The 25,806-nt window shown below is 42.4% G+C and overlaps 2 protein-coding genes across 2 annotated transcripts in view; both read left to right on the forward strand.

Moving 5' to 3' along the window:
• The window catches only part of gpc3 (glypican 3), a 97,636-nt gene extending 94,597 nt beyond the window's left edge, over positions 1–3,039 (forward strand). Inside the window, exon 8 of the mRNA XM_070837329.1 lies at positions 2,864–3,039. Within this exon, the coding sequence (XP_070693430.1) occupies positions 2,864–3,039 (176 nt within the window). The remainder of the gene's footprint in view (positions 1–2,863) is intronic.
• Positions 3,040–10,260: 7,221 nt separating this feature from the next.
• gpc4 (glypican 4) overlaps positions 10,261–25,806 on the forward strand; it is a 31,131-nt gene continuing 15,585 nt past the window's right edge. Inside the window, exon 1 of the mRNA XM_070836732.1 lies at positions 10,261–10,769. Within this exon, the coding sequence (XP_070692833.1) occupies positions 10,619–10,769 (151 nt within the window). The 5' untranslated portion in view covers positions 10,261–10,618. The remainder of the gene's footprint in view (positions 10,770–25,806) is intronic.

Here is a 25,806-nt window from a genome sequence, read left to right on the forward strand (position 1 = left end):
GCTCAGCGTCAGTAGGAGAACAGCTGTGGATGTAGAGCAGTAAGACAGCAGTAAGTAAGAGCAGAGCAGCAGGTGACCATGAATTCACTGCAGTGTACAGAACAGATGGAGGAGAAGGGAGGAAAACGTCAAACACAGGAGCAACTGAGGAGTAATGCAGGATTCACATGGAAATCTGAAGAGTTGTTCACTTTTTTTTAACTTTTATTTATCTAACCGAGGGTTGCTATGCCCTTATTCTGCAAACCCTCCACCGCATATGAACGTGGTGGAAAACACTGACACCTGGGAGTTTCCCTGTCAAACCACAGTCTAGCATTAACTCATTTTCTCCAATGAGGCTGCTCAGTTAAGTGCATTGCTTGAGGGCATCTATATAGTAGTTGTGGAGGGAGAGCTGAAAGTTAAGGATGATAGGCAGGAGTTTGCAGTGGACGGTATCACCGGTGGTATAGGGAGCAGCAGCCCACACAGATGTAATTTTCTCCACAACGTCCCTGTGGTCATTTGACTATTTCCTCAAAGTCCCGGAGAACCTCACCGCAGACACGCAACACCGTGTATGTATAACGGCACAGTGGAAACAAAAGTGTTATCCACAAAATAAACAATAGCTGCATGTGGGAGGGATTGAATTCAGTGTCTCCTGATAGTATTGCTGCGGGACCTTAGAGTCAGCATTAAACCAGCTTCTCTGCCTTCAGCAAGGTTATGTTTTATGTATAAGGGATTTTTAGAAATGTCTAAAGGTTATATTCACTCTACGGAGTATAGAGTCAGAAGCTGAACCATTTTATCCCATCGAAGGGACATATTTTGTACTCACAAAGCCAAAGCTTTAGTTTTATTTTCTACATACAAAGTCCACTATCATCTGTGTTTCTACTGATTCTACGAGGGGATTCATTTGGCTTTTTGAATATAAAATACAAACACCCAAGGAACTGCAGAGGCCAAGCACTCAATGTGTTTCACACACAGTAAATCCAAGAAACTTAAAGGTTCTCTTGAAGATTTCAAAAAAAGGCTCTATATTTAGCCCTTAGAAAGGCACACTAATGTGTCAAAGGAATAGTTAAATATTTTAGGGAAATACGCTTATTTGCTTTCTTGCCAAGAGTTGGATTAGAAGATTGATAGATTGATGTCGGCTGGTTACACTTAGTCTGGAGCTAGAGCCAGGGGCTAATTGGCTTAGCTTTGCATGAAACAAGACTGTTAGTAAGGGGAAGAAATATTTACAGTGCCCAACTTCCTGGAAAACCACAACTTGATGTCTTTACATTATTGTTTGTGCACTGATTAAACAAACAAGATATAATGTGTTACTTAGCTTTGGAGGTGTTCGGGACAGAATCAGGGCTAACTGTTTCCCCCTGTCTCCAGTCATATTTATGCTAAGCTAAGCTAATCATCAAGCTAACATTAACACACATCAGAATGGTATTTCTCTTCTAATTCTCCACATATTTCCCAAAATATCTAATTGGTATTTTTTTTTAAATGCAGAACAGTTTAGAGCCTAGCCAGGCAAAAATAATGAAAACGAAAGATTCAGTATGCCTGTGGCTGCTCTTGTTGGTCAAATGATCCAGGTCATATTTGTCCCTGGACTAGTGATGAGAAGAGTAATTCTTTTAAGTATCGCAGTTCATTTTCTTCGCCCTCCATAAGTGAACTGACTCATGAGCGACTCTTGTGACTTGTATTTTTTACTCTTCTGACTCAGATTCCCAACAACCTGATGCCATAGTCTGACTCACTTGTTTTTTGGCTCAGTGTCCAAAGTGCCTCCAAACCCCCACTAGCTATGGACTCATCCCATCTTTGTGTATCTATGTGTGATTGATGGAAGAATCTGAATCATAGAATTGTTTTGGTGGAAGTGGGGCCGTATGTGCTTGCATACGCCATTAAGCTTCACACTGTAGGTAATGCACGGATATGGTCGCCGCAGACCCAGGAAAGAATTGTTGCAATCATGTAATCCCTATACGACAGAACGCCTCTACAGGTTTTGATATTGTCCTCTGGGATGTGATCAAAGGCTGATCGGACGCTATAGGTGTTTCCAACAGATGGCAGCCTACAATCCTATGACTGATCACCTGGATTGCACAAGTGTGGTTTGGGGCCAGCGGGGTCCTCAAGGTTTTGTATCCAGGGACCTCTGCATTCTTAATCCATGCTTACATACAGAAGCAAGAGTTGTGCAAAGATAACGATTCGTTAGTGAATCTCACATCATTTCTCTTGAATATCTCCCTACACAGGACTTCAATTCTTTCCTGGTGCCTACAACATAGTGTAGCTACAGTGATCCAGCAAATACAAGCAAACATTTGGCTTTATCATTCTCACTAGTTTAATTCTCAAATCTAATGTACAAACCTAGGTACTGTAAGTTTGTTCGAATTTTAATAAAACAGCTAATTTTCCTTTTTTAGACAAGTTATATTCCACCATAGAGAAGACACACATGAATCAAAATGTGTGACTCAGATTTACAGCCTCTGTGGTTTTTATGTTCTGTTTTCAGCATCTCACCACTTAAATCCACATTTCAACTCTCAGTAAAATATGTCTGTGTGATTCAGCAAGTGTCTACAACAATAACATGTGACATCTGGATATATGTGGGGCTTGTGCTTTGCTTGTTCTCCCAGTGTAACATTGTTTTTACAGCTGTTGAAGACATCATGCAAATGGAGGACAGACATACCACACATGTTTTTCAGCGTTTGTGACAGCGTTTCTTCTAATTGTCTCCATCCTTTTTCCTGCCTCTCTCGCATTTTTCATCCTATGCCTCCTTTCGCTATCTTCCATCCATCTCCTCCGTCTCCGTCTGTCTCCCTCTCAGACCTTGCTGATAACCTGGCAATGGACGACTTCACCTTCCAGGAGCAGCTGCTGACCCCTCGCCTGGCAACAGCCGGGGTCGGAGGTGTCTCCTCACCTGCGGCTCCGCTGTGGAGGAGCTCCCTGGTCCTGACGCTGCCTGTGACGCTTGCTCTGCTCCTGCTTTGTCACCACTGACCAGTGCACTCCCATCACCTCTCTGCCCATAAGATTCATTACAAACTCTGTGGAACGGGACGAGCTTTTTTAAAGTCCTGGTTCCAGATTAAACGTTCAGCATCTCATCAAAGGAAGCATGAACAACAAAAAGTGCTGTATTTCTCTTTATCTGTCTCAGCAAGAAGCTGTTTTGTTTTAGTCGAAAATCACTGGATGTTCTCAACAAATCTATTAAAGCACATCAGATAAACATTTGGCACCGTGTAAATAAGAAACCTGCCCTCTGGTTCACTCCCACTATGGTTATTACAACTTCTGTGACCTCACCACCTCCTCTCTGCTCTCATACTGACTCCTGTATAATAACAAAGTGACAGGGGGGGCTCATCACGAGACAGCTTTGTCATGGACATGCAGGTGAGAGCAGACACACAACACACTTTTTAAAATGCTCCCACTCCCGGCCTACAACAAGTTACTGCCCCACATAAACAACGTGGCGGGAGGAAGAGGAAAACATTTGCTCCTCTCCTTTATGGCAGTGAATGATCTCCTGTCAGGACTGGACTTCAGCTGGGGAGCCGTTGCGAACTCCTTATCCCCAAAGGCTGAGGTTTAACTCTCATTTAAAGATGCACTGTACCTTAAAATGCTCTGTCGCTACTTAAATCCCCCTCTTTCTCTCTCATTGTGTGTGTGTGTCCTAGAGATAGCTAAATTATTTCAGACTCAACTCAAGTGTTCACACTCCCAGTGTCAGTATTTGCTTTATTTTGTAACGCTGATTTTTTTTAACAGTAACAGCCCTACTATAAGACTCAAGGGCTATCATACGAGTCTCCAATCAGCCTGATAACTGTACAGATGTATGTTCCTCTGTGTTGGTGCCATGTTTACAAAAATATGTTTATTTGAGCTATTTACATATTTCACAAGAAAGTGTGGTTTGTGGACTGAATAATTGGCTGGACTGTGAAGCACTGCTGCAAATTTCTGGCTTATTCTTTATCACTGTGGGTAAAGCGAGGAGTAACATAAAAAATGTGTGTATAAATTGATTTTGTAATATTGGTTTTCATTGGTTTTCACACATTCTTACAGTAGGCTTTGTATTTAATTATTGTTCCTCTAAGTTTGCTTTAAAGCAGACGTCAATTTTTTTGCTGTTTGTTTAATTTTGGCGAAAACTGGATTCCAGCTCCCGTGTTTAGACTGGAGGACGCGTGATGGATGTTTGGAAAGACACGAATTAAAGCCGACTTGCCAGCTGTGAGAAGAGACTGTACTCATACCAGACTATCCATCCATCCATCCATCCACCGTTAGCTATACCTGCTTATCCTTGATGGTCGTGGGTCGCTGGAGCCAATCCCAGCAGACAGTGGGTACACTCTGGAGTGGTCGCCAGTCAGTCACAGGGATGACACATAGGGACAGACGACCATTCGTATAATGTCAGCAAAATCACGGGTGTAACTAATAACAGCAGCACCGGCTCTGTTCCATTTAGGTAAGCCAGTGAGTCATGTCAGTGAGCCAGCATGCAGAGGCCTGACACTGGGACATCTAAATAGAACGCAGCCCAACTTAATGTATTAGTTACACTTGTGTTTGTTTGGAGAAATGTCTGTCATGACCAAACTAGTGTCAGACCTGGGATTAAAGACTAAAAAGAAATACCTTGTAATATGTTTTTTTTTCAGTTAAATGTTGATGAGGAAAGTACAACGTATAATAAACTTAACATGTTTTACTGTTTTGCGTTTTTGTTGATAATATCACCACATGAAAGACACATCAGAATTTCTTATTTAGTGTTTCACAAGAGTCATGATGGGAGACAATATGATTGCAAACTTATTTGTGATATTCAAAGTTTTTATTGAACGCGATTTCAAGGATAATCCTGTAAGCCTGTAATGTCTCTTATGAGCCATGCACGTCATATTTAAACAAAAACTCCACATTCAAACCCCTTTATACTTGGTTTTAAATTTTAATATCTGGAGGTCAATCTTCATATTAAGTATTAAAGATACTAAATAATGTTCTTCATGACTAAATAATCAATAATCAAAGATAACGTTTGGAAAAAACATCCTCATACCTTTTTTTTTTTAAAACAAAAATTCAGCTAATCTGCAGAGTTGTGAGAATGTAGTTTAATCATTGACAGTAGCCCAACCCTACAACTGTCATCAGACTTCGACTCAAACATTGCTAAATCCTGATTGGTGCACAGCAGTATGTCACTTTTGCTCAACAGTGAAAAGAGCACAGAGAAAATAAGCTGATTGAGAAAATATGTTTTCAGCTCATCTAAATTAAAGACTCACCTCCAGTCCTCTTACCAGGAGAGCAAGTCTCATTTAAAGAGCAACTACACAGTAGGTCCAAATGGAATAAAAGCTTTGCTTCACTGACCTCTGTGGACCTCTCACCTGACGACACCGATCATTACAGAAGGGTGTGGTTGGGTGTGGTCTGTTGTAGTCGCAACCACACTGAACTGTGCTTTAGTGCTCGGCAGTCCTGCAATGAAACCGCTACATTTTCAGCCTGAGCCTGAAAACTAAACTATCCGTGCATTCAAGAGTATTTCCACTTGTTTATTTTTCTCTTCTGAGGTGATGTCAAGGTGTTTCCATTGCAGCAACACAATGATCAATATCAGAAATAAATTCAGTCACCTAACACATCACCAGTAAATGTCAGGTTTTGGTGTCAGTCCCTCAGAATCAAAGACCAGAGGATTCTTCCTAGACTTTGCACAGCTTTCAACAATCAGGGAGTGATGATCCACTGTACAAACAACAGATGCCAGTTTGTACACGAACAGCAACCACAATGGATCAAGCTGAAATGCAGCATGTTGTTGGGTAAGGGGAAGGACTTTTTCTCAAGTGGGAAGCGTTTATTATGCTCTCTCCTCATATTATCCACAGTTACAGTGTTTGTAAAAGGTCAGGTCCTGCCCCACTCCCCAGCCTGTTTATGTTCTATTAGTTTTCTCTTCCTCCGTTTCTCGTTGCTGTTTCTCTTGAGGTTTCTGTCCAAATTACGTCGTAGCAGGACAGTAACATTTGAACACCCCATAGTTTTAACCAGGATAAAAGCTACAGCTGATACTACCATCAGCTGGCATCAAATTAAGAAACTGCCTTCACATTAGCCTGGTGCCAGACCACTGGATCACCACCCACATCTCTGGACTGGTTTACCTATTTAGAAAAGTCAGATGTTTGTGCCCATTGACTGCTGTTTGGGACAACTGACCAATCAGATCTTAAAAGGTAGGACTAAGTATGGGGAATTCATTTTCCTTCATAGCTAGCTAGCTACTTGAGATCAATTCAGTTATACAAGCTGTTGTATGAAAACGTCAAGAAATATCAATTTTTAACTGAACACATTTCATACGTTAAAGTTTAACTATGTTAACTGATACAGCTTCCATATCAACTCCAAATGATGTTGGCGGGACGAACACATCACTCGCTACACCCCTGCCCCAGCAAAAAGTAATATGAGTAATATGAACACAGTGACAGGCTTAATGAATTAAGTAACATGAAGCATGTCTGCCTAGTTTTAAGTTGGATTATGGACAGAAAGCACTAGTATTTAAATTTCCCCCTATAGGGGATCAATAAAGTCTATCTTATCTTATAGCTTTCCAGACAGAATCAACCTTGAGAAAATACGCTGTTAAACAGATACTGTTGGAATAGAAACTAGCTAAGTTACAAGTTCTTTATTTGTCATATGCAGAATAATTACATTAAAGCAGATGTTGGCAATGAAACTCTCAGGCCAACAGTGCTCATACAACATGTATTAAAAAATCACATAAGCAAAAGTGAAAACTGTATAAAATGAAAATAGAAAAAAAAGAATATACTATATATGTATACAAACATAATGTGTTGGGAAATATGGGTAAGCCAAAAACATAAAATGACAGATCACAAAATAACTTCACCCTGAATGTCACATTTTATTTAGAGTGGAATTTTCCTTTAAATGTAAGGAAAACTATTAAAGAGAAAATGGATGGCATGCTGAGGGGTTATGAATAGGACACACGATGTTGCAAGTATATATGTTACTTTATGTGCTTTTCACCCTCTGATCCACTTCAAAGGCCTTCATGAATCATATAATTTATGTTTCTCTGGACTGTGCGGGTAGTTCTCTGAATCCTCAAAGCAGCATGTGAATTATGTGTTTTTCTTTGGATCTGTATTTCTCACTCCCAGCAGATGATGAACCACTCTGAGTAGAACATCTCCTCTCTGCCTGTCTCAGTGGGGTTTCCCTCCACTGCACCCCATTAGTTTTACCCCTGCAGCCACCTTAACCAGGTAGCAGACGCTCATCCGCAGCTCAACAATGACAACGAGGTTCATTAGTGCTAACTGTTTGTGTTTTGTCTCCATTTTTAAAGAATGTCTACTTTCTTAACAAGGCCAATCACTCACAGCTCCACACATAACACGCCTGTCACTGCAAACACACTTCAAAATCTTGTTTCTGTGTCCCGGCGCTCTGCTGTAACTTTTCACACCCACGCACCCTCTGCTCCCCAGATCCAGATAAAAACGCCATTGTTATCCAGCTGTGCTTTTCTCTCCTGAACTGGATTGCAGCTTTTAAGATGGAAAAGAGAGGCTGATTATTAGGAGATGAGCAAACGCTGGCTGCAGAGAGAGCAGCAACTCACCCAGGGTGTGTGTGTGGGGTGGGGTGGGGTGTGGGGGTGTTGGGGTGGGGGGTATACTCTGAATGCTAATGCGAGGCTGGAGAGAGGGCAAACAGGCCTATTGAAATGCAGAGTTCACGTGTTTTCTTAGGGTAATATTGGGGCAATGTTGAAACAGCACGCATTATGAGAGTGAAAGGTCAATTTGATGTTAGTCAGCAGGAACAGTGAGAATAGCTGACTATCAGGAATTGTTGCATTTTCTGCCTGAGTGATTGACTCCCTATGAATATGTATTTCAGCACTATTTCATGGTCACACAAAGATGTTTGGGCTTGGGTACCTTCACCAGCCTGAGGGGTCATCAAACAGTGCATAAGAATTAAAATAACAATATAATTCAGGTGCTTGAGTGTGTATGGGCTCCCCAGTCCAGTCCAATTTTTACCAAGCTGGGTGTTGAAATTCCTCTGCCAGAGAGAAAAGCCTGAGACATGTCACATCGTTCAAAGCTCATTCATGTCTAATTACCATGGCACTGGACCATTTTCTTACCTTTTGTTGGCCTATTGAGAGGAGCGCCGGGCCCACGCTCTCCCATGCACACAGCTCCAGCATCCTCCTCCTGCTCCTCAGCAACCCCTGGCTTCCCCTGCAGCAGCCGCAGTCACACAGAATGAATGGAGCCGCCTGAGGAATGTGGACACAAAAGGAGGAATGTCGTTTTGCTGAGTGCTACCCCCCAAACCAATGGACGTGTGCGCGTACACACACACACACACGCACAAGCACAAGCACCCCACAAGTCCAGGCATGTTTAAACGCAGGGGGTAAAAAGTCTGATTATGACTTCTTTTTTAATTGAGGGATTCACGCACAAGACTGGGTGAAACACATTATCAAATTCCATGTTGCATATCTGTGAAAAATGTCTTAATCTGCACTTGTTCTGATCTAGAATGACATGTGTGTGATTATGCTCGAGGAGAGGAGCGCACGGAGGAGGCTGTGATGGCTGAGAGTTAAATTTCTACATTTTATTGATTTAACTGATCGTCTTATCAGTGGAAAACTAAACATAAATAGCTTAGAAGAAACAAGTTGCAATGGGGGCAAAGGTCAGAGGCAGAGAGCAGCGTGACAGCAGATATAACAAACTGCCTCTGAGAGCACGCAAAAGAAAACACTGGTGGAAAAATGTGAAAGAAGTATGAGTGAAGGGGACAAGAGATATTCTTAGCAGAGGGCGGCTGAGGATGTGGTGGAGCTTAAGTTTCTGTTGCGCAGATGACATTTTGAAATGTTGATATAGAGTATTTCCAAATGGAGGGACAAAATGCACACACATGTCAGGACACACACACACACACACACACAACACAACAGGAACCATTATTTCATAGTGATCTCTCTGTTCAAGTGGGTTACTTTTCAGCCTCCAGTAGAGTTATTTCTTACATTTTCACAGATCTACCAATCATTTCTGCACTCCGCGGCCACTTGCTCAGCTCCGCCGTGCTTCCAGCGCACTGTTTACTGTAGCTTACAACACTGGCCGCACTATATGACAGGCAGCTGCATATTAGAAACACAACCTCCCCGTTGCTTACAGCACACAGCCTGACCTGTGTTTGTGTAAGGAACAGGCCTGTAATTTTGACTCCATGGTTACTGCAACACGAGGCAGGTTTTAATCCGAGGGTTTTGAACACACTTTAAATGTATCGGATTATAAAGGCTGAACAGAAATAACATCTACGTCTCCAACGCCATGCAAAACATCTGGAAAACAAACAATGCTGATTTAATAAATAATGATTTATTTCTGTATCTCTCGTCATAGAGAGGCTTCAGGTGCGTCATTAAATGGTTGTCAGCGTGGGGCTGTTTCCAAGGTGCTCACAATAAAAACAAGAGAAAACACCTTGTTCTTGCAAAGTATTTGATTTATTTTACACGATGACAGAGAGAGACACACCAGGGAAGTCTGTTTAGTTCAAAGGATTTTTTATCTCCCCTGTTATCTCCACGCTGACAGTAAAAACAGATAAGAAAAGCCCCCTCTAACGCAGGTCAAGTAGGGGTCTGCAATGAAAGAGATTTGTGATTTTGAGGACTTTTGGGGGTCTTCTGTGCAATGCCACAGGGTAGCTCCACCCTCAGCTCCAGTCCTGATTTTCCAGGCTGGTTCCCACCGGTGCAGACAGTGTGATCCACGGTCTGCTGCGGAGTCCCCGCTCCACGCTCCACCCCTGGTGTTCCTCTTCTCCAGGTCTTTGTCCCCGGAACCTGCACTCTCTCCTGGGTGTCCGCTAGGGTTTTCTGCTCGCATCTGGATCCCAGTACGACGCGCATACAGTCCAGTGTCCTGTCCTACAGAAACCACGGCCTCCTCAAGTTTGGAAAGAAAGCTAGAAAAGAAAGGAAGAAAGAAGAAAAGCAGCTCGGCCTCTCTCTCCACCGCCTGCTCTCCTCCGCTGCTTTTTACTCCCGTCGAAGCTGTGAAACAGTAACTTAGTCTGCTCCTGAGATTTTTGCCTGCAGTTAAAAAAAAAAGTTTTCTTTACATGTTTTAAAAGTAGTTTTTGTCGCTTCTGCGTGTTTTTACGATTGAGTCTGGTACTCGACATTTATCAGACAGCCGAAGGTAGAAACGGACGAAGTCTGAGCGGCGTTTCAGGTCGTTTTCGGTGTTTTTCCTCCCTGAAAGTTGTTTCTGAATGAAGTATCTGTCGAGCTGAAGAAATCAGCGCGTCTCCATGAGGAAACTCAGCGTGGGAGTCGCTGAAACTTTGTCCTAGCTTACTCACACACACCTGAGCGATTACATACATAGTTTTTGTTGGGTTTTTTGCGCCGGTGACTTGGTAGTTTCTTGTTTTTGACTGACACAAAATGAAGACGCTGTTGGTGCTGTGTGTGGTTTGCACGCTGGTTGTGTTGTCGGTGTCTGCGGAGCAAAAGTTGAAAAACTGCAACGAAGTCCGTGCTGCTTACAGCTCCAAAGGTTTCAACGTGAACGATGTTCCCAACAAAGGAGTGAACGGTGAGTCTTTACTTTTCACCTCTGGGTCTGTTTTTAACCTTAAATGCAACTCTGGACAACAGTCCAGAGTTGCGGTTCCCATAGTGGGGGTCGGGGACCCCCCACGGGTCCCGCAGAGGTCCCCCGGTGGTCCTAAGGCTAATGAGAACATTTTAAGCTAGCGGCGTTAGCATAATGTGTGCCTGGGTAAAGGACAGTGAAACTCTGGTTTGTGTTGGACCTTTGTTATCTCGCCCAACACTGCACAGACAGCTAAGTCATAACTGGCTTTAAAACGTTTTCCAGATGGTTTTCTTCAAGACAAAATCTTGTCAGATGTAGTAAAGTTTAGGAGTCACTGACATGAAAAAGTATACAAGGCCCTGCAACAAACAGTTAAACTGTCACTTTGTTAAATGGTCATTTTGTGCCTCTGTCAAAGTCTGTATGGAAGCATGTTAATCACACAGAGGTGGTTCGTGTGTTAAAAGTTACATTAGTTTCTTAAATTTGGGGGCAAACAGCTTTGAAACATGTGGGGAGATGAATTCTTCAGGCGACTGTGCGACCGGCAATGCTGCTCTCCTCCGGTGGGTAAATATAGTCCTCATTTAGGAAATACTTGGAGGTAATTCATAACAATAAAGAGGTGTAATCAACACACTAGCTCCGCTCTACAATGAAAGAAGCCAGGCCCGTGTTTATTTCCAGGCTTCCTATGGCTGTGAAGTGCAGGCAGCCTGCAGTGATTTAGTAAACACTCCCATGCATTGTGAGCAGGGCTTATGTTTTTTTTTTCCTCCTCTTGGTTAGTCTGATTTTGTGGTTTTTTACATTTTCTGAGTCGGCACATGTTGTACTTTTACATCAGGTCAGGATGGGACGCTCCAATGAAGGCTGCTTGGCAATAAATGGGAGCTGCTAGGTTAATAGTCAAACAGAGGTGAGAAGGCGAATCAATTTAGCTAATCATGAGTTAAATCTAACTGGTGGAAACTTACGTAGGGGGGCTTTTACAGTGAAGGCTTGAGGGGAGCCGGGGAAGGGGGTTGGGGTTTGAAATTCCACTGTGCCCTGCATACTTTAAATCCCTCCCATCTCTCATTTCCTTTTCATTTTATGGTGGTTAAAATGAATATGCACACATATAGTCAAACCCCTAAATTCAGTCCGTTTTGGTTGCCAGTTTTGCAGAGGCCTCAGCGTGATGTTCTTGTTTAAAATTATAGAAGTAGGTCATCCAGGCATGGCCGCTGTCATGTTGGTGTCTTGATGTCCTCTTTGTTAAAGTAATTTCCTAATGCGTGTTTATCTCGGTGGACTTATTAATTGGCTTTCTCCTTTTTTCACCACTTATTTTCACACCATAAACCTTTCAGGGCACAACTGTCCTATTTTGGCGACATGCTCACAGGGTTATTTCAACTGACAAGGGTGACCAATTTGTATGTGTCCTCTTTATTGTACTGATGTCCCTTTATGAGTTTATTTTGCATAGTAAGAGGATGTTCGGACTGTCTTTTTGTGTTGAGGCTCATTAGAATTTGAGTTGGAGGTGACTGTCAAAGAGGCTGAGAACTTATTTTTAAGTCCATAGGTCCTTTTGTTTTTTTTTCCTGTTTGTCTTTGTGATGCTAAATGTCATTGAGAGTACCCCAACATGTCTGCATTGGCCGGATTTAATTGTCTTGCATCTCTGGGTTTTGAAAGAAGGATCTGAATGAAGGCAGTTTTATTGTGCAGGTTTGTGTGCTATACACACGTGCCTTTTCCTTACAATAGATTCCTGGTGTATGTCTGGGTCTTAGGCAGGGCCGACCTCAATGAGCAGCTCTTTGTCATTGAAAGAGACTGAGATAATTGATCCATAGAAACCAACAAGGTCTACTGTCACTAAAGAGAGTTGGGGGTCTCCAGAAAGCAAAAAGCAGATACAGAAGCCCTGCGCTTTTGAAATGTTTCATGTTTGCAGGGGAGAAATGGCTCCAGATGTGCAGCCTGACTGAACTTTAGTCATGTTTGTCAGCGCTTCACTTTTACACTTTGTAACAGGTCGAACTCCAAACATTAATTGTCTCCTTACCATAACACAGCCTGCGTTGAAATTAGACTGGATGTGAAGCTACAACGGGGGCTAGACCGTTAATTACCTGCATATGCATATCACAGTTTTAGTTTCAACAGTTAATAAACAAAGAAGCAGTTCATTGGAAATGGTTGCTTCACTTTAACATCTGCAGAAGTTTAAATAGTCAATATGTGATGCAGAAGTTGCAGTAAAATAATTTTGTTCCACATTAAGCGAGTGGTTGTGATCAGAATATTCGTAACCAAATAATGACCTCTTGACTTAAAGCATAACTGTGCAGACTTATGTTGCAGAGAAAACATAAAATTATAGAGTATCCTTGCCAGTTGTCACAGAAGTAGTTTTGAAATGTTTACCTCCTTTTGATATATGCATCATAAATCAGATTGGTGGGATACAAGCCTTATTGGAGGCACGGGATTCAAAACTTGCCTTTTGTAACCACCAACATCTTGTGTTGTTGTTGGCGGAGTGGAGATAAGAATGTTTGTTACCATTCAAATTACCGCCAGGCTCAGCTGAAGCCAGACTTTAGATTCAATAAAGATGTTTTAATGTAAAACTGAAATGGAAACCCTGATTGCTTCGGCATAGACAGAATTAAGTGATACAGAGGAACAGCAGGCTCAGTTGGTAAATTCCTTGTTGATCCCATGGTATCAATCTTTTACCACTCACGTGGAAGCAGTTCAAGACCTTGTTTCCAAGTTTCTCGTCTGCTGGATGATGATTTGTTTGGGGCCTGTGGTTGAAATACCTCACTTAAATGGGAAACTAAATGACGCTCACTGTACTAATGATGACAGATAAATAATGGAAGTAATCATACAGAATGTAAATTGTGGTTTTATGATCTAAAGCTATCTACTAATAGTTGGGTGTGTTTATTTTTCTTAACAGTTATATTTGATAACGTGACGAATGCTAAAAGATATCTGCTAAGTGCCGTTGCACAGTTGCAGCATTGACCAGCTCTTGAAGCTAGACCTCAAAGCAGAGCAGTTAACACTGACCAGACTGGCATCTGCCATGTCAAAGGCTGTTCATCGCAGGGCTGGACTCCGCACTTCCCTTTTTGCAGCTCTTCAAGCAAAATCTGTTTTGGTTTACTCTGTCAGTCAGGCTTGATGTCATGCTTCAGGTATGGGACAATGGCAGAGATCAAAGAGAGGAGGGTCGTTTTCCCTCCCTTCAGCACGAGGAACATCTCCTGCTCATAATCAGTTCAGTGCATTATGACTGAAACTTAAAGCGTGCATGACCTCAGCGCGTTGGCCTCTCGGTGCGCTCGAGACATTCTGCAGTCTCACATTGTGAGGGCTCCTTCCCCCTTAGCCGGTGGCTGCCTGCCCTGCATCATTACGGTTTGGGAAATAACAGGTTGTGTTATTGCAATGACATTCAGCAGATAAGATAAGAGCAGGGAACTGGGGCAAACACAGTCTGCAGGAGCTTTTATAGCTCAAAGACCAATATTTGAGTGGCTCTGCTCTGTAGAACTGTGGCCTGGTATTTTATCACCTGTAATAATTAACTAATAAACTACCCGCCAAGTATCTCGCTGCCTCTCAAGGTCAATCCCATAAAACTCAAACTGCCCTCTTTGTTTTATGTGAAGCACTTTGTTAGTCTTATCAATAAGAATCACTTCAGCGCTGCCTTTAGTGGCATTTAACTCCCACTCATTTCAAAAATTGGTTGCAGAAAATAACTGTCTCTGCAGTAGTTGTTGCATTACCGTGTAAAAAAGAAGAGGTGGAGCAGCTTGCATAAACCCACTTCTAAGGTTTTATAATTAGTGCGTTACTTTCGTCCTATTCACCCTGATCTATGTTTTACACACCCTGCTCCCTCCTGCTGTCTGGGAGCTCGGATGGTCCTGGTGTAGTCACATGGAGTCGAGATGCTGAGATCTGTCTTTGTTATCAGGCCATATTATGTAAGGGAATCTGTCTTGAAGGCATATTATGTATTGCAAAAGGTCAGAAGAAATACAAGACAGTTGATCAATTTCTCAACTAAGTGTATGAAGAAACTGACATTTTTATGGTTTTAATTATTTCTTAGTTTTTTTTTTATTTAAAGGGCAGCATGATTTGTTGAGCAGTTGTATTTAATGTCCCACTGTGTATTTTCAACATACTGTGGATCTTTAACTGATGGAAATGCAGGATAGTTAATTGGAGTTTTTTTACCCCGTGGGAGATGACATTCAATTAAATCTGCACATCTTGATTTCAAAGTCCCAAAATTGTAACTGTGGGCTACAAAGACGAAACACAGCTACATGCTCCTTTTGTTCTTCCTTAATTAATGCATGAAAGAAGAACATGGTTTTGAGCCCAAACTGGTTTTACACCAAGCAACGAGGGATCAAGCAGACTCAGGTGTGTCATTTAAGAATCTGTCTTCCCCATAGGTGTGGTTACAACAAGTCTGACTAATAAGAAATTACTCATAGAGCATAAAAACTACTCTTGGGATTAGATTTAGATTTGATCTTGTGTGCATGAAAAGTAATTTAAAACCATTAAAGTGGTGGCAAATGAATCAGCCTTGACTCACTGGTAAGAGGGTGGGCTAGCCTAGTGTTACTCAGTGGCTTTACCGGCCTAAAATACTATTACAGCTTCATTCTACATACATAACACAGATCCATCCCGCCCTGGACACAACCTGCTCCAACGCCTCCACTCTGGTGGGTGCTACAGAGCACTGCATGTTAAAACAACCAGACACAAGAATAGTTTCTATGCACAGGCTGTCACTTTGAACGCTTAAATCTGTTTGACAGTCTCTGTTCTCTGTACTAACATTCATAATTCTATAAATTCTAAATTACGTTTCTTAGTTTTATACAGTTTAACACATCATTATTGTCAAATATAAACCTAAGCACTCTGTATACACTTTACATTGTATACATGCATATATTACTATAGCTACCTGCCATATGTATATAAAGCAACCTGTTGCATTAATCATTCAGTGTTTATTCCAGCATCTTGCATCCTTGCTTTATTGTCTTCATTTACAAATTGCATCATTTTTATACGTAAACATTTTCAGTGTAGTTAAATGTTAACTTTTACTTCTGTTCAGTTTTGTTGTTCTTGGTTTTTGCTGCATATCTATTCCGTGTAAGTACATTAGGGGCAACGAAAGTCTAATACCTTGTGTGTGTACAGATACATGGCCAATACAGTCGATTCTGATACTGAGTGAGGCTGAAATCTGGATTTTAAAAGTCAAGTTGAGAGTAGGCACAAGAACTGCTGTAAGGTTCCCTTGAGTCTAAATTAAGTTCCCCTCAGCACAACATCATTTTGTCCCAAGAGGAATAAGTTGCATAAACATTAATGTCAGTGATTGATTTAAGGAAAATGAGAAAATGTGTGTGGGTTGAGATTAAATAAACACCCTGCATTAAAACCAAAGCATGCACAGTAATCTCTGATAACATTCCTGAGCGATGGGATAGACTTCACAGCTTCTTGCTTTGAAACCGTTCAAGTACTTCGTTGCACTTGCCTTGTATGCCTTTCCTGACGAGGTGTGAAAATTTAAAATAAAAGTTTTTCCGTGATTTGACATTTTTGCCTAACTTGACTGAATCTCAAAATGGCAAAGCACAGTCACCTCAGCCTCCATTGCTGACCGTAGCTTTTGTGTAGCCTGTGTCAGGTTGCATGAGGATATCAGGGGACGGCTCCTGAATAATGATGCTCTGAATATTTGTAATTTGATTGGCAGTATTAAGATTGATGTTGAATTCAAGATTTACAAATTTGGCAAGTTACACTCCTCCAGGAACCTGGAAGGCTGATCAATAATACATTATGAGCATTTGGCTTGAGTTTCTCCTCTGTGGTGGAGATCAGTAAGAAGCAGTGATAATATGATGGTTCCTGTCGCTCTCTGCCCTGTATACGTGACATCCCCTCCCTAACTGTTTGGTGAGCCTTCAGGGTAATTGAGTTTGGGTATCATGAGTTTGAGGTCTTGTGAACCCAGGGGAAGCCTGGCTGTGACTTGGAGAGTCCAGATGGGGCCAGGGGAGGGAGGCAGAGCGGCTACACGTGCCTGCCAGGTCTGCGGTATCTTGCCGCTCTTATCAGCTTCCTGCGATCACAGCGTGGCAGCTCTGAGATCAGGCGCTCTCAGGGTGTCCCGTTCTGCTCTGCCAGCAACAGCTGCCTTATCGTCGCTCCAAAACAAATCAGCTTATCACAGCATACAAAAAATGTAGGCTGTGCACAGATGAAGTTCAAGAGTGGTACTGTTCAATTCAATGGGCTTTATTGGCATGGAAGTTTTAGGTGTAACGGTGCCAAAGCATCAAAATGGATTTGATGTTCCATGGATCCAATCTGTTGGATGAAACAGATGTTTGTCGTTCTGGACCTGATTTGGTGATGGGGAAGCTCTCTTCTTCAACATGTAGGACTGTGGAATCTTAAGTTTCCCTCTTCTACTCATTTAGTATGCTCCAAGTATAGCACCAATTCAATAGCGATGTGTGTGCGCGTGTGTGTATCAACTGAGCGTCCGTAATTCCATCTCTCTGCATCCTTTGCCCCCACCCCCCAAATAGCCAAGTGAGCGACAGATCAGTGGGGGGTGGATGCTGTGTGTGGGAACAATTGAGCACCCCCCTTTAGGCTGGCCTGCCTCCCCCTCCTCACCACATTCCACACTGGACCACCAAGACCTGCACATTGGGAGCCCTGGAGCTGGGAACACACGGCAACAAAGAGAGCACTGGAGGGACTGACTGAAGCATACAGAGAAAGAGAGGAGGGATTTGACTGACAGGAAAGAGTTTTGTACCAGGGCAAGTCCAACTGAATTTCCAGGAGAAATGTTGGGCTAGTCAGGAGCTAGGGTGTGTGTGTCACAGGCTTAGGGAATTTGGGGAGGCAACTGGAAGCATGCATGCACTGTGACTCATCATTGCTCAGACATACAGGCATGTACATATAACATGCTCCTCTTAGTATCCCCTGTGAGCACATGAGTGTGTCTAACACAATACAAGGTTTTCCTGAAGGGCCTTGCAGTCCATCCTCAGTGGCCACAGTTTATCTAGACTGTATCATTGGGTGGATCTATGTTGGTCCTTGTCTGACACAAACTGTGAGAAGTCCTGATCTGGCTTTGTGGTTTTCCGTTCTTCGAGATGACGGGAGCGACCTCCAGAAACTCCTTGTTAACACGTCCTGTTTGCACGCTGTTAAAGTCTCTTTTTTCCCCCCCTCTGTCCCGACTGACATATCAGTTCATTTTCTTCTCCCTCTGCTCTCTCTTTAGCGGCTCCTCTGGGAGATTTTTGTTTCATTCCTAATCTCTCCTTTCTTCCTCATCCCTGGGTGATTTCCTCTCTTTTTCTCCATCAGTAGTGGTTTACTGTTTTTTTGCTGCTCTGCTCCATTCATCCCACCAACCTCTCCTGTCCACTGTCCAGCTTTTTACCTTTACCATTTGCAAAAAGGCCTTTTAGATGATGCACATGCCCAAATTTGACCAAGTCTCTTGTTAACACAAATCTCCTCGTAGCCTTTTTTGGTTTTCTTTTGCTCACTTCTAATGTTAAGGAGGCCCCTCAAAACATTTTCACCTCCGATGTAAAGTATATAAGAGCATTTGAATACACACGAACTTTAAGATGGAATGATCCATACAGCATGACAATATGTAAAATCAGACCTTCATACACACTGTTTGATGAGGTGACTTATTAAAACAGTAAACGCACTGATTCAGGAAATTTCTGTCCAGAATCATTAATAATAGTTGTTGCCTCAGCAATTTTGATCCGTATGGGTCTAATATCTAATCAGCGCATCCCTGTTCATTATGTTAGTAAGTTGTTTTATCACAGCTTCTCCTTCACTTCCTGTACTGAGGTTAGATATGACACAAATATTCTTCATCTCCCACCCTCCCCACCATCTCTCCATCATTCAGCTCCTCTGGCTGCTGAAGTCTTTTTGTGCGGCCGAAGTCTTTTTGTGCGGCTGATGCTTGGTGGTGTTATTTTTTTGTTCCTCTGATATTTGAGCCACCCTGCGCCTCCTTTGTGTTGATCACCTTGGTGCTGGTGTCACTCAGCCAGCTGTGCAGAGTGTGGCGAAGGGCCTGCGGGCTCTGATCCCAAACTGCAGGGGTGGAGTGCGAAACCCCCGCGCCTGACACAACGAGGCTCCACTCACTCACTGAAGTCATCTCACCACGTAGCTGCCAGCGGGGGAGTGCGGTTATGATGTAGGTGCAACTCAACCAAGGTTAATTGATTTCCTATGAAGCCGCAGTGAGCTTGATGTCCGTGATGATAGTCGTGATCATCATTAGGATTTGTGTGACTCGCCAGAGGCCCGTGTGGTTAGAAAGGGCGGTGAGGGAGCGAAGCCAGGGGCTTGCCTGGGTGTTTGGGCTGAAACCCCAGTGCTGGGTCCAGGCCAGACGAGCTGTAATCCCTGCTAATTACTCCCAAGGCCTACATCAAGACTCCCACTGACGAGGCAGTCACTCACACTTAGCTCACTTTTCAAAACTGTAGTTAGCTTAATAGGTTTCCTAATATTTACCTAATCCCTCCGTGTGCTGCTCACTCTTGGATTTATTTTCATATAAATTATATTGTTTGAGATCAAAACCCCTGCTTTTTCTTCTTGGCTTTTCAAAAGTCCTTTCTTCTGTCAAACAAAAAGGCGATGGGCAGGTCTTTGGCTGCTTCACATAGCTCTGTGAATTTGACTGACGAGTTGATGCCATGTGTTAAAAGCAGGTCATCAGAACTCAAATTTAAAACATGGAGAAAACAATGGCAGACGTCCTGCTGGCTGAGGGCCGATAAGCGAGGGAGGAAAAAAAACACACATAAAAGGATCAAATAGTTTGTCAAATCATTGCTCCAAAGCTGCAAATCATTTGGTCAGTGTGTTTTGAGGGTGGTTTCTACTGGCAGAAAAATTTGTCTGGATGTGGGAATGTGAGTCAGCGTGCCAGGGTTTAAATATTATACATCATCGGAATGGCAAGTAGCTTTGATTTATCGACACATTCAGTACATTTTGTCAGGAACGGACTGAGCCATCCATGACTGAGGCCCATTAAACCATTGTACCGTTAGGTTTAGGCTTTCTAGTCCCTTTGACAGTCAGCGATGAGTGGTTCTCTTCCCACCGCCTCCGTTGGTGTCCAGTTTCGTACGGCGCAACAGGTATATCAGAATCTTTGTTGCCCTTTTGTAGCTTTGAGCCTCCAGAAACCTGATCTTGTACCTGACCTCATTCTGCCTGGGGGGCTTCGCCGGGCCCGTCCTGCCTCAACATCTGGTGGACTTCAGCTGCTTTTGGATGTCTGTTATAAACATTGTCAAAGAGCTCCCTGTCCTTAGGAGGGCTTTGCTGGCTTTTACTGGCAACGATGAAATGTATTGTTTGTGTGTTAAGTCTGTTAAAAGCTCTCATATGTTTCAACAGAGTTAGATTTTTTTGGGGGGAATTCTTATTATGTGGAGTTTGAGGAAGGGGTGTTGTGATTTGTTATTTGAAACTTCTACACGCACATGCATATGACCAGGCCACAAATACTGTTTTTAAGTATAAAGGCTCTTCAGATAGTCTAGTGCGTGGCTCTCAAGCAGTGTGTGAAGCACATCTTAAAGGGGACCTATTTGTAAGCTCAACAGTAGTCCATTTCTCTGACAGCACAACAGTGTTTGCACAGGGTCCCATGGTAAAGCACTTGGCCTTAAGTAAAGAGTTTTTCATCTTCTCCTTTAAAGTCTGTTTTCATTTGTGTGCCATGAGTCAGTGGAAAGACGGAGGGTTGGTGTAGAGGGACAAGCCAGGAAGGTCTTTTGTGCCTCTTTTTTCTCCTCCTCTTCCCTTGTGATAATCATGCTGTGCTGTAACTTGTCCTCTCCGTTTGTCTGCAAAACCTCTGCCTGTCTCTGCAAATCTTAAACATAACACAGTCTCCGCTCTCCCTTTTCACTCACTCACCTTTCCTCACTCACACACACATGGACCGGGCTAAAGCGCCAAGGTGGAATCTGTAGTAAAAGCACTAGATCAAACACTGCAAGACTGCGGCTCATCAAAAGGCACATAACCTGAAAGAAAGATGTGGAGAGGGTGAAAGATTAGACCAGTTGTTATTGTGAGTCATTGCCTCCAACTCCTTATGATGGTTGCGTTGTTAGAGAGATTCCCAGCAGAGTGACGATTGGAAAGAAAGTTTCTTAACTTTTGTGTTAGTGCTTTGAGTTGTTTTTCCTTTATGTTTCATTCTGTCGTCCATAAAACATTTGACACAGGCAGTCATGTTAAAACCACCTGGCTGAATGGTGAGGCCTGAACAGGTCTGAATGACAGTCAAGCCAATCACCAGCGGTTGCTGTATTTACCAGGAGGAAGTGGGACAAGTTGCAGAAGGTTTGTGTGGAGCACGCCGTTAAAGTGGCCCAAATTCAGTCTTGTCCCGAAACAAACCACTTCTGTTTGAATTATGAATTCCCCATAACTTTGTTACATGAATCATGGCCCTCTGCTTTCCCATAGCTGGAGACAGAGCTCGCACAAGTGTTGGGCGGTTTAACCTTTCATTTTTATGATCTCATTTCTTCACTGCTGTGTTTGTATATCTTGACCTCTTGCAGACCTCAGTGCTCATTTTTGGCCAAATGTTTCCTGTCAAGTAAGAAAAACGTGTTTTACTGTGCTAAGATGCTCAGCGTAAGGCATTTTTGACTGATTAATACAGAAAGCACATTAACTTGTCTAAATGAATGACCTTACAGCTAATGTCCTGTTTTCTCACTTTAACTCTCACTCTTTTACTCTGATAGGTTTTCACTATCCACTATAAAATACTTCTAATACTTCTAATTGCTTCTACTGCTTGCCCAGCATAGTTAAATCAACAGCCCAAACTTTTACTATGCTATCAAGACATTTTATGGAAATGATTTCATGCCACGTACACAATCTGTATTCAGAAGCTATATTTTTCCTCACACCGTCTTGCATGCTGAGGTCAAAGAGTCAAACACAGATTTCTTTTGACAATATAGATTTCATATAAACTGTGCAGCAGGTGTACTTTTGAGAACAGCCCCTGCGTTTGGAATTTGGTTTCTGACTTGTTAAATATACTTGGGGAAGTGCAGGAGCGAGTTGAAACCCTGACAAAGCAGTGACCTGGGAAGTGGTGTAGGCAGGGAGCTTTTGTGTGTGGAGACAAAGCCGGAGATGCAGGGCCGGGACGGCAGAGGGAAACAGACAGAGCGAGAGGCCAGGGCAGTGTTGTGGAATCTCCCCAGGGGCTTCTGGGTAAATGTTCATGGATGACAGCGTTTTGGAATGTTCACAAATGGAGAGTTTTAATTGGCCAGAGGCCCCGACTGGTTTAGTAATCAGAAATGGACTCTGGTGGCAGAGGTCTCAGATTTATGGATCCCAGCGTGTGCTGAGCGAGATCGTGTGCCTTTTTTAGAAAATAATTCACTTGGTGGACAAAATGTGGAAGATTTAGCGTGGATAAGCATTTTAATGTGACAGTTTCTCACTGAGAATGAGAAATAGTCCGTGTTTAGAGTCTTTCTGTGAAAGCGAATAACTTCTGTGTTATAAACAGTTGATGAGACATGGAGATTGTAATGAGCTCTGCTCTGCCTCATGCAGCAGCAGGCACGCCTTTCTTTCTCATCCTGGCTATGCCATGTGACAAGCAAATTTTGGCAGTTTGGTGTTTTGACAGCTGTGTTGTGGAAGAGATTTTAATTCCTGATTTATTTAAGGAAACATCCTTTTACACAGACATTATCCAAATCCCTGTGGCTGGCTGCGTAGCTGAAAGTATTGACTCCAGAGAGTCACTCTGCTAAACCAAAACTTCCTGCCTCATAAATGGATGGTGAGCATTGTTCTAAGTGGAGTAAATCTCTCATGTCACAAGCTGGTGTTTCCTGAGCTCACCGCCACTGAGAGACTTCCCCCGAGTTGTAGATCCTATTGTTGATGGATTTTACTGTTGCTCCATGTGATTTTACTTTTTAATTGACCTCTAACACCTCCGGTTGACCTGAATCAGCATTAGCGTTGTGACTCATCATGTGAGGGATGGCTGCTTTAAGGTCAGCTGAGTACACGCCGAGTGACAAACTACTGTATCAGAGCTACATGATAGATACTAGATGCTATAGTTGGAGGCAAAGTCGGATGCATTGGAGCGTCGCCTCTTAATTAGTTCAGAGTGAGGTTAGATTGAGATTTGTCATTAAGTACCAGTACAGCAAAATGCAATTTAACATGTAACCACACAGGTCAAAACACAGTAATGCATATAGATATATTGATGTGAATGTACAAAATTAGCACTAACCCGCTGTGGTAGTATTAGTTAGATATGATCAAATCACACAACCATTTTACCGATAAGCTGTTTGTCTTAGAGGTAATGTGCTTATGCATACTTTCTACATGAGGTATATAAAGCTCTAATACTTCCATGTGCTTTTCTTGTTTTATATGTACATCTGCATTAGATCAATATGGTGATCATTATTGGGGGAGACTATACAGCAAAGAAGCAAAAATGGGCTGCAAAACCAAACCAACACTTTCCAAAACTAGAAAATGTTTAAATGCAGCATATGTGAATGAATCCAAAAAGCAGCACTCAAACAAACTGATGCAGACCCTTACTTTTTATTGAGGCAACATGCAGATGTTCAGGTTGCAATTTCAAACGATTCCTGTAAAAGATTTTACTACTTAACTTTGAATGTTTAAAGCCATTGCCCACTTCAGTTACATCCTTTACAGGCTATAGGCTAGTTATGAGAATACTGTAATGTCTGACTCATAGGTCAGCTGGAGCTTTACACTAAAAACCTCTTGCCACTCCCAGCAAGGAGCGGCAGATCTACAGTGCAAGTTGCAGACATCTACATGAACGTAGCACTTGGCATCCCTGAACAAGAGACAGGGAGTCATCTGTCCAAACACGACTAAAAGTGATGTTCATTACCTTAGGTTTCCTCTCTTGGTCTTCAGGATTTGAACATCCATCAGGACATCTGTCACTAAAACCCCTTTAAGTGTTCATTAGCACAACTTCAGCTACACTGTCTGTCCTGCAGCTTTGAAGTTCAGCTATGCATGGAGACACTGAGCAGCAGTCGAGTGAAATGGACATGGTTTGGCATTGCTACCCACCATTTTGCTAAAACACTTGAGTCAGATTCAGAAGTCCCCTGCCAGCACATTTCAGGCTCTTTTTGACTTTCCCTAATGAACTGAGAGCTGAAAAGCATTATTGGTGTGGCCAAACCTGCTATAAACTTGTCATTACTCTATTTTTGTAAGAGGCTGAAGTGCAGAAACAGAGTAGGTGGAAGTATCGCCCTGCCCTGATTATCTCCATATGAACAGCCGAGTCTCTAATAATGGTTTCCGCTTACAGCATAATGTTGTTGAACATTTTCTCCCTTTGCGGTGATTCTGCCATAGCTCAGAGTACACTCATGTGCGCAGGATATTGGTTTGTAAGATAAATGTAATACATGGCCATGTGTTACATTTATTTATCTTGGCTTTTACAATCCGGTTTAAATAGTTTGTTCTCTTTTTGAGAGTTACAGGGGTTTTCTTAACATGGTGTGGAAATCTAAGAGCTAAATATGGACCCGGAGATCTTAAGTTCACTTTTCATTGTGAAATTCCACACAACGTAATATAACTTTAAATGATCTTTTAACTTTGCACAGCATTGTTATGTTTTGTTTTCATTTCTACTTGAGAAATCTGAAGGGTCAACCCCTAGTTTCACCATTTCTACACACTGAAAGTAATGGTCAGGCTGTCTAAGATGTCACTGGCTGGACTCCTAAAAAAAAAAATAAGGGGTTGGAAAATCTGGATGGGGAACATGAACAAGACTCACTTTTCCCCTCCTTTAACTACTACTGGCATGATGCCCTTGAGCAAGAGTCTGCGGTCGTACTGAGCAGCAGCCTGATGTGAATGTGTGGATGTTTGTAACCGCCTCTCCCCCCTGGAGCTACTCCTCCAGGTTGTAAATAAGACTGAGCTCTCAGTCAGCTCGCCTAGTTAAAGGATTTCTTGTAATACAGGGGGAAATATCATATTGTAGCAGAGCACTTTTCCTTACTGTACTGTGAAAACTTTGTGGTATAAAATGGGACACTGGTGGCTCAGATACTGCGTGTTCTTCACTTCATAGTTTGACTTTTGCTGATTTTTTTTTTTTTCATTTTCAAGCACTACACTGATCTCATGCGGGAGATTCCCCTGCTAAATCCTGCACAATTATGGTGCCACAAATACGTTTATTCCGTCACTTTGAATAGATGTGTGCGTTTAATTTCAAAATGACACATCCAACTTTTGAACAAAATGTCGCCTTTCCAAAGTTATTAATGAAAGCTGATAAAAGCGAAGCATTTTGAGACTTTTGCTTTCAAATTAAAGATTTATTTATTTCTTTACTGAGTACCAAATTATCAAAACTGTTTGAAACATTGAAGCAGTGACTGAGAAACTAATTGGAAAAGCTTTTCTAAAATGGATAAATGACATTTTTGAATGAGCAACGTGAGAAGGAATTCATTTTTTAAAATCCAGATACAGACCACGACTGTGGCATCCATACAGATGAAAGGAAGAGACACAAAAAGAAAGGGGTGATTTGACAGCATGCTGTAACAGGAAAGAATTTAAGAGGGAAATGACTTAAAAAGCAATCGCTATCATTTTGGTAAATGAAATATGCAGCTCTTTGGAGCCTTTTAATCACTTCTTTCAGTTGTGGCTTCGCCTTGTGCCCCTTCTCTTTGCCTGATTGAAATAGCTGACAAATCGCTATGCCTGAAATATAAGTAAAAGTTCACACTGTAAAAAGCAGCATCACTGACTCCTCAGAGGACCACAGGTCCACTGT

Source organism: Pempheris klunzingeri, chromosome 9, assembly GCF_042242105.1.
Source record: "Pempheris klunzingeri isolate RE-2024b chromosome 9, fPemKlu1.hap1, whole genome shotgun sequence".
Lineage (NCBI taxonomy): Eukaryota > Metazoa > Chordata > Actinopteri > Acropomatiformes > Pempheridae > Pempheris > Pempheris klunzingeri.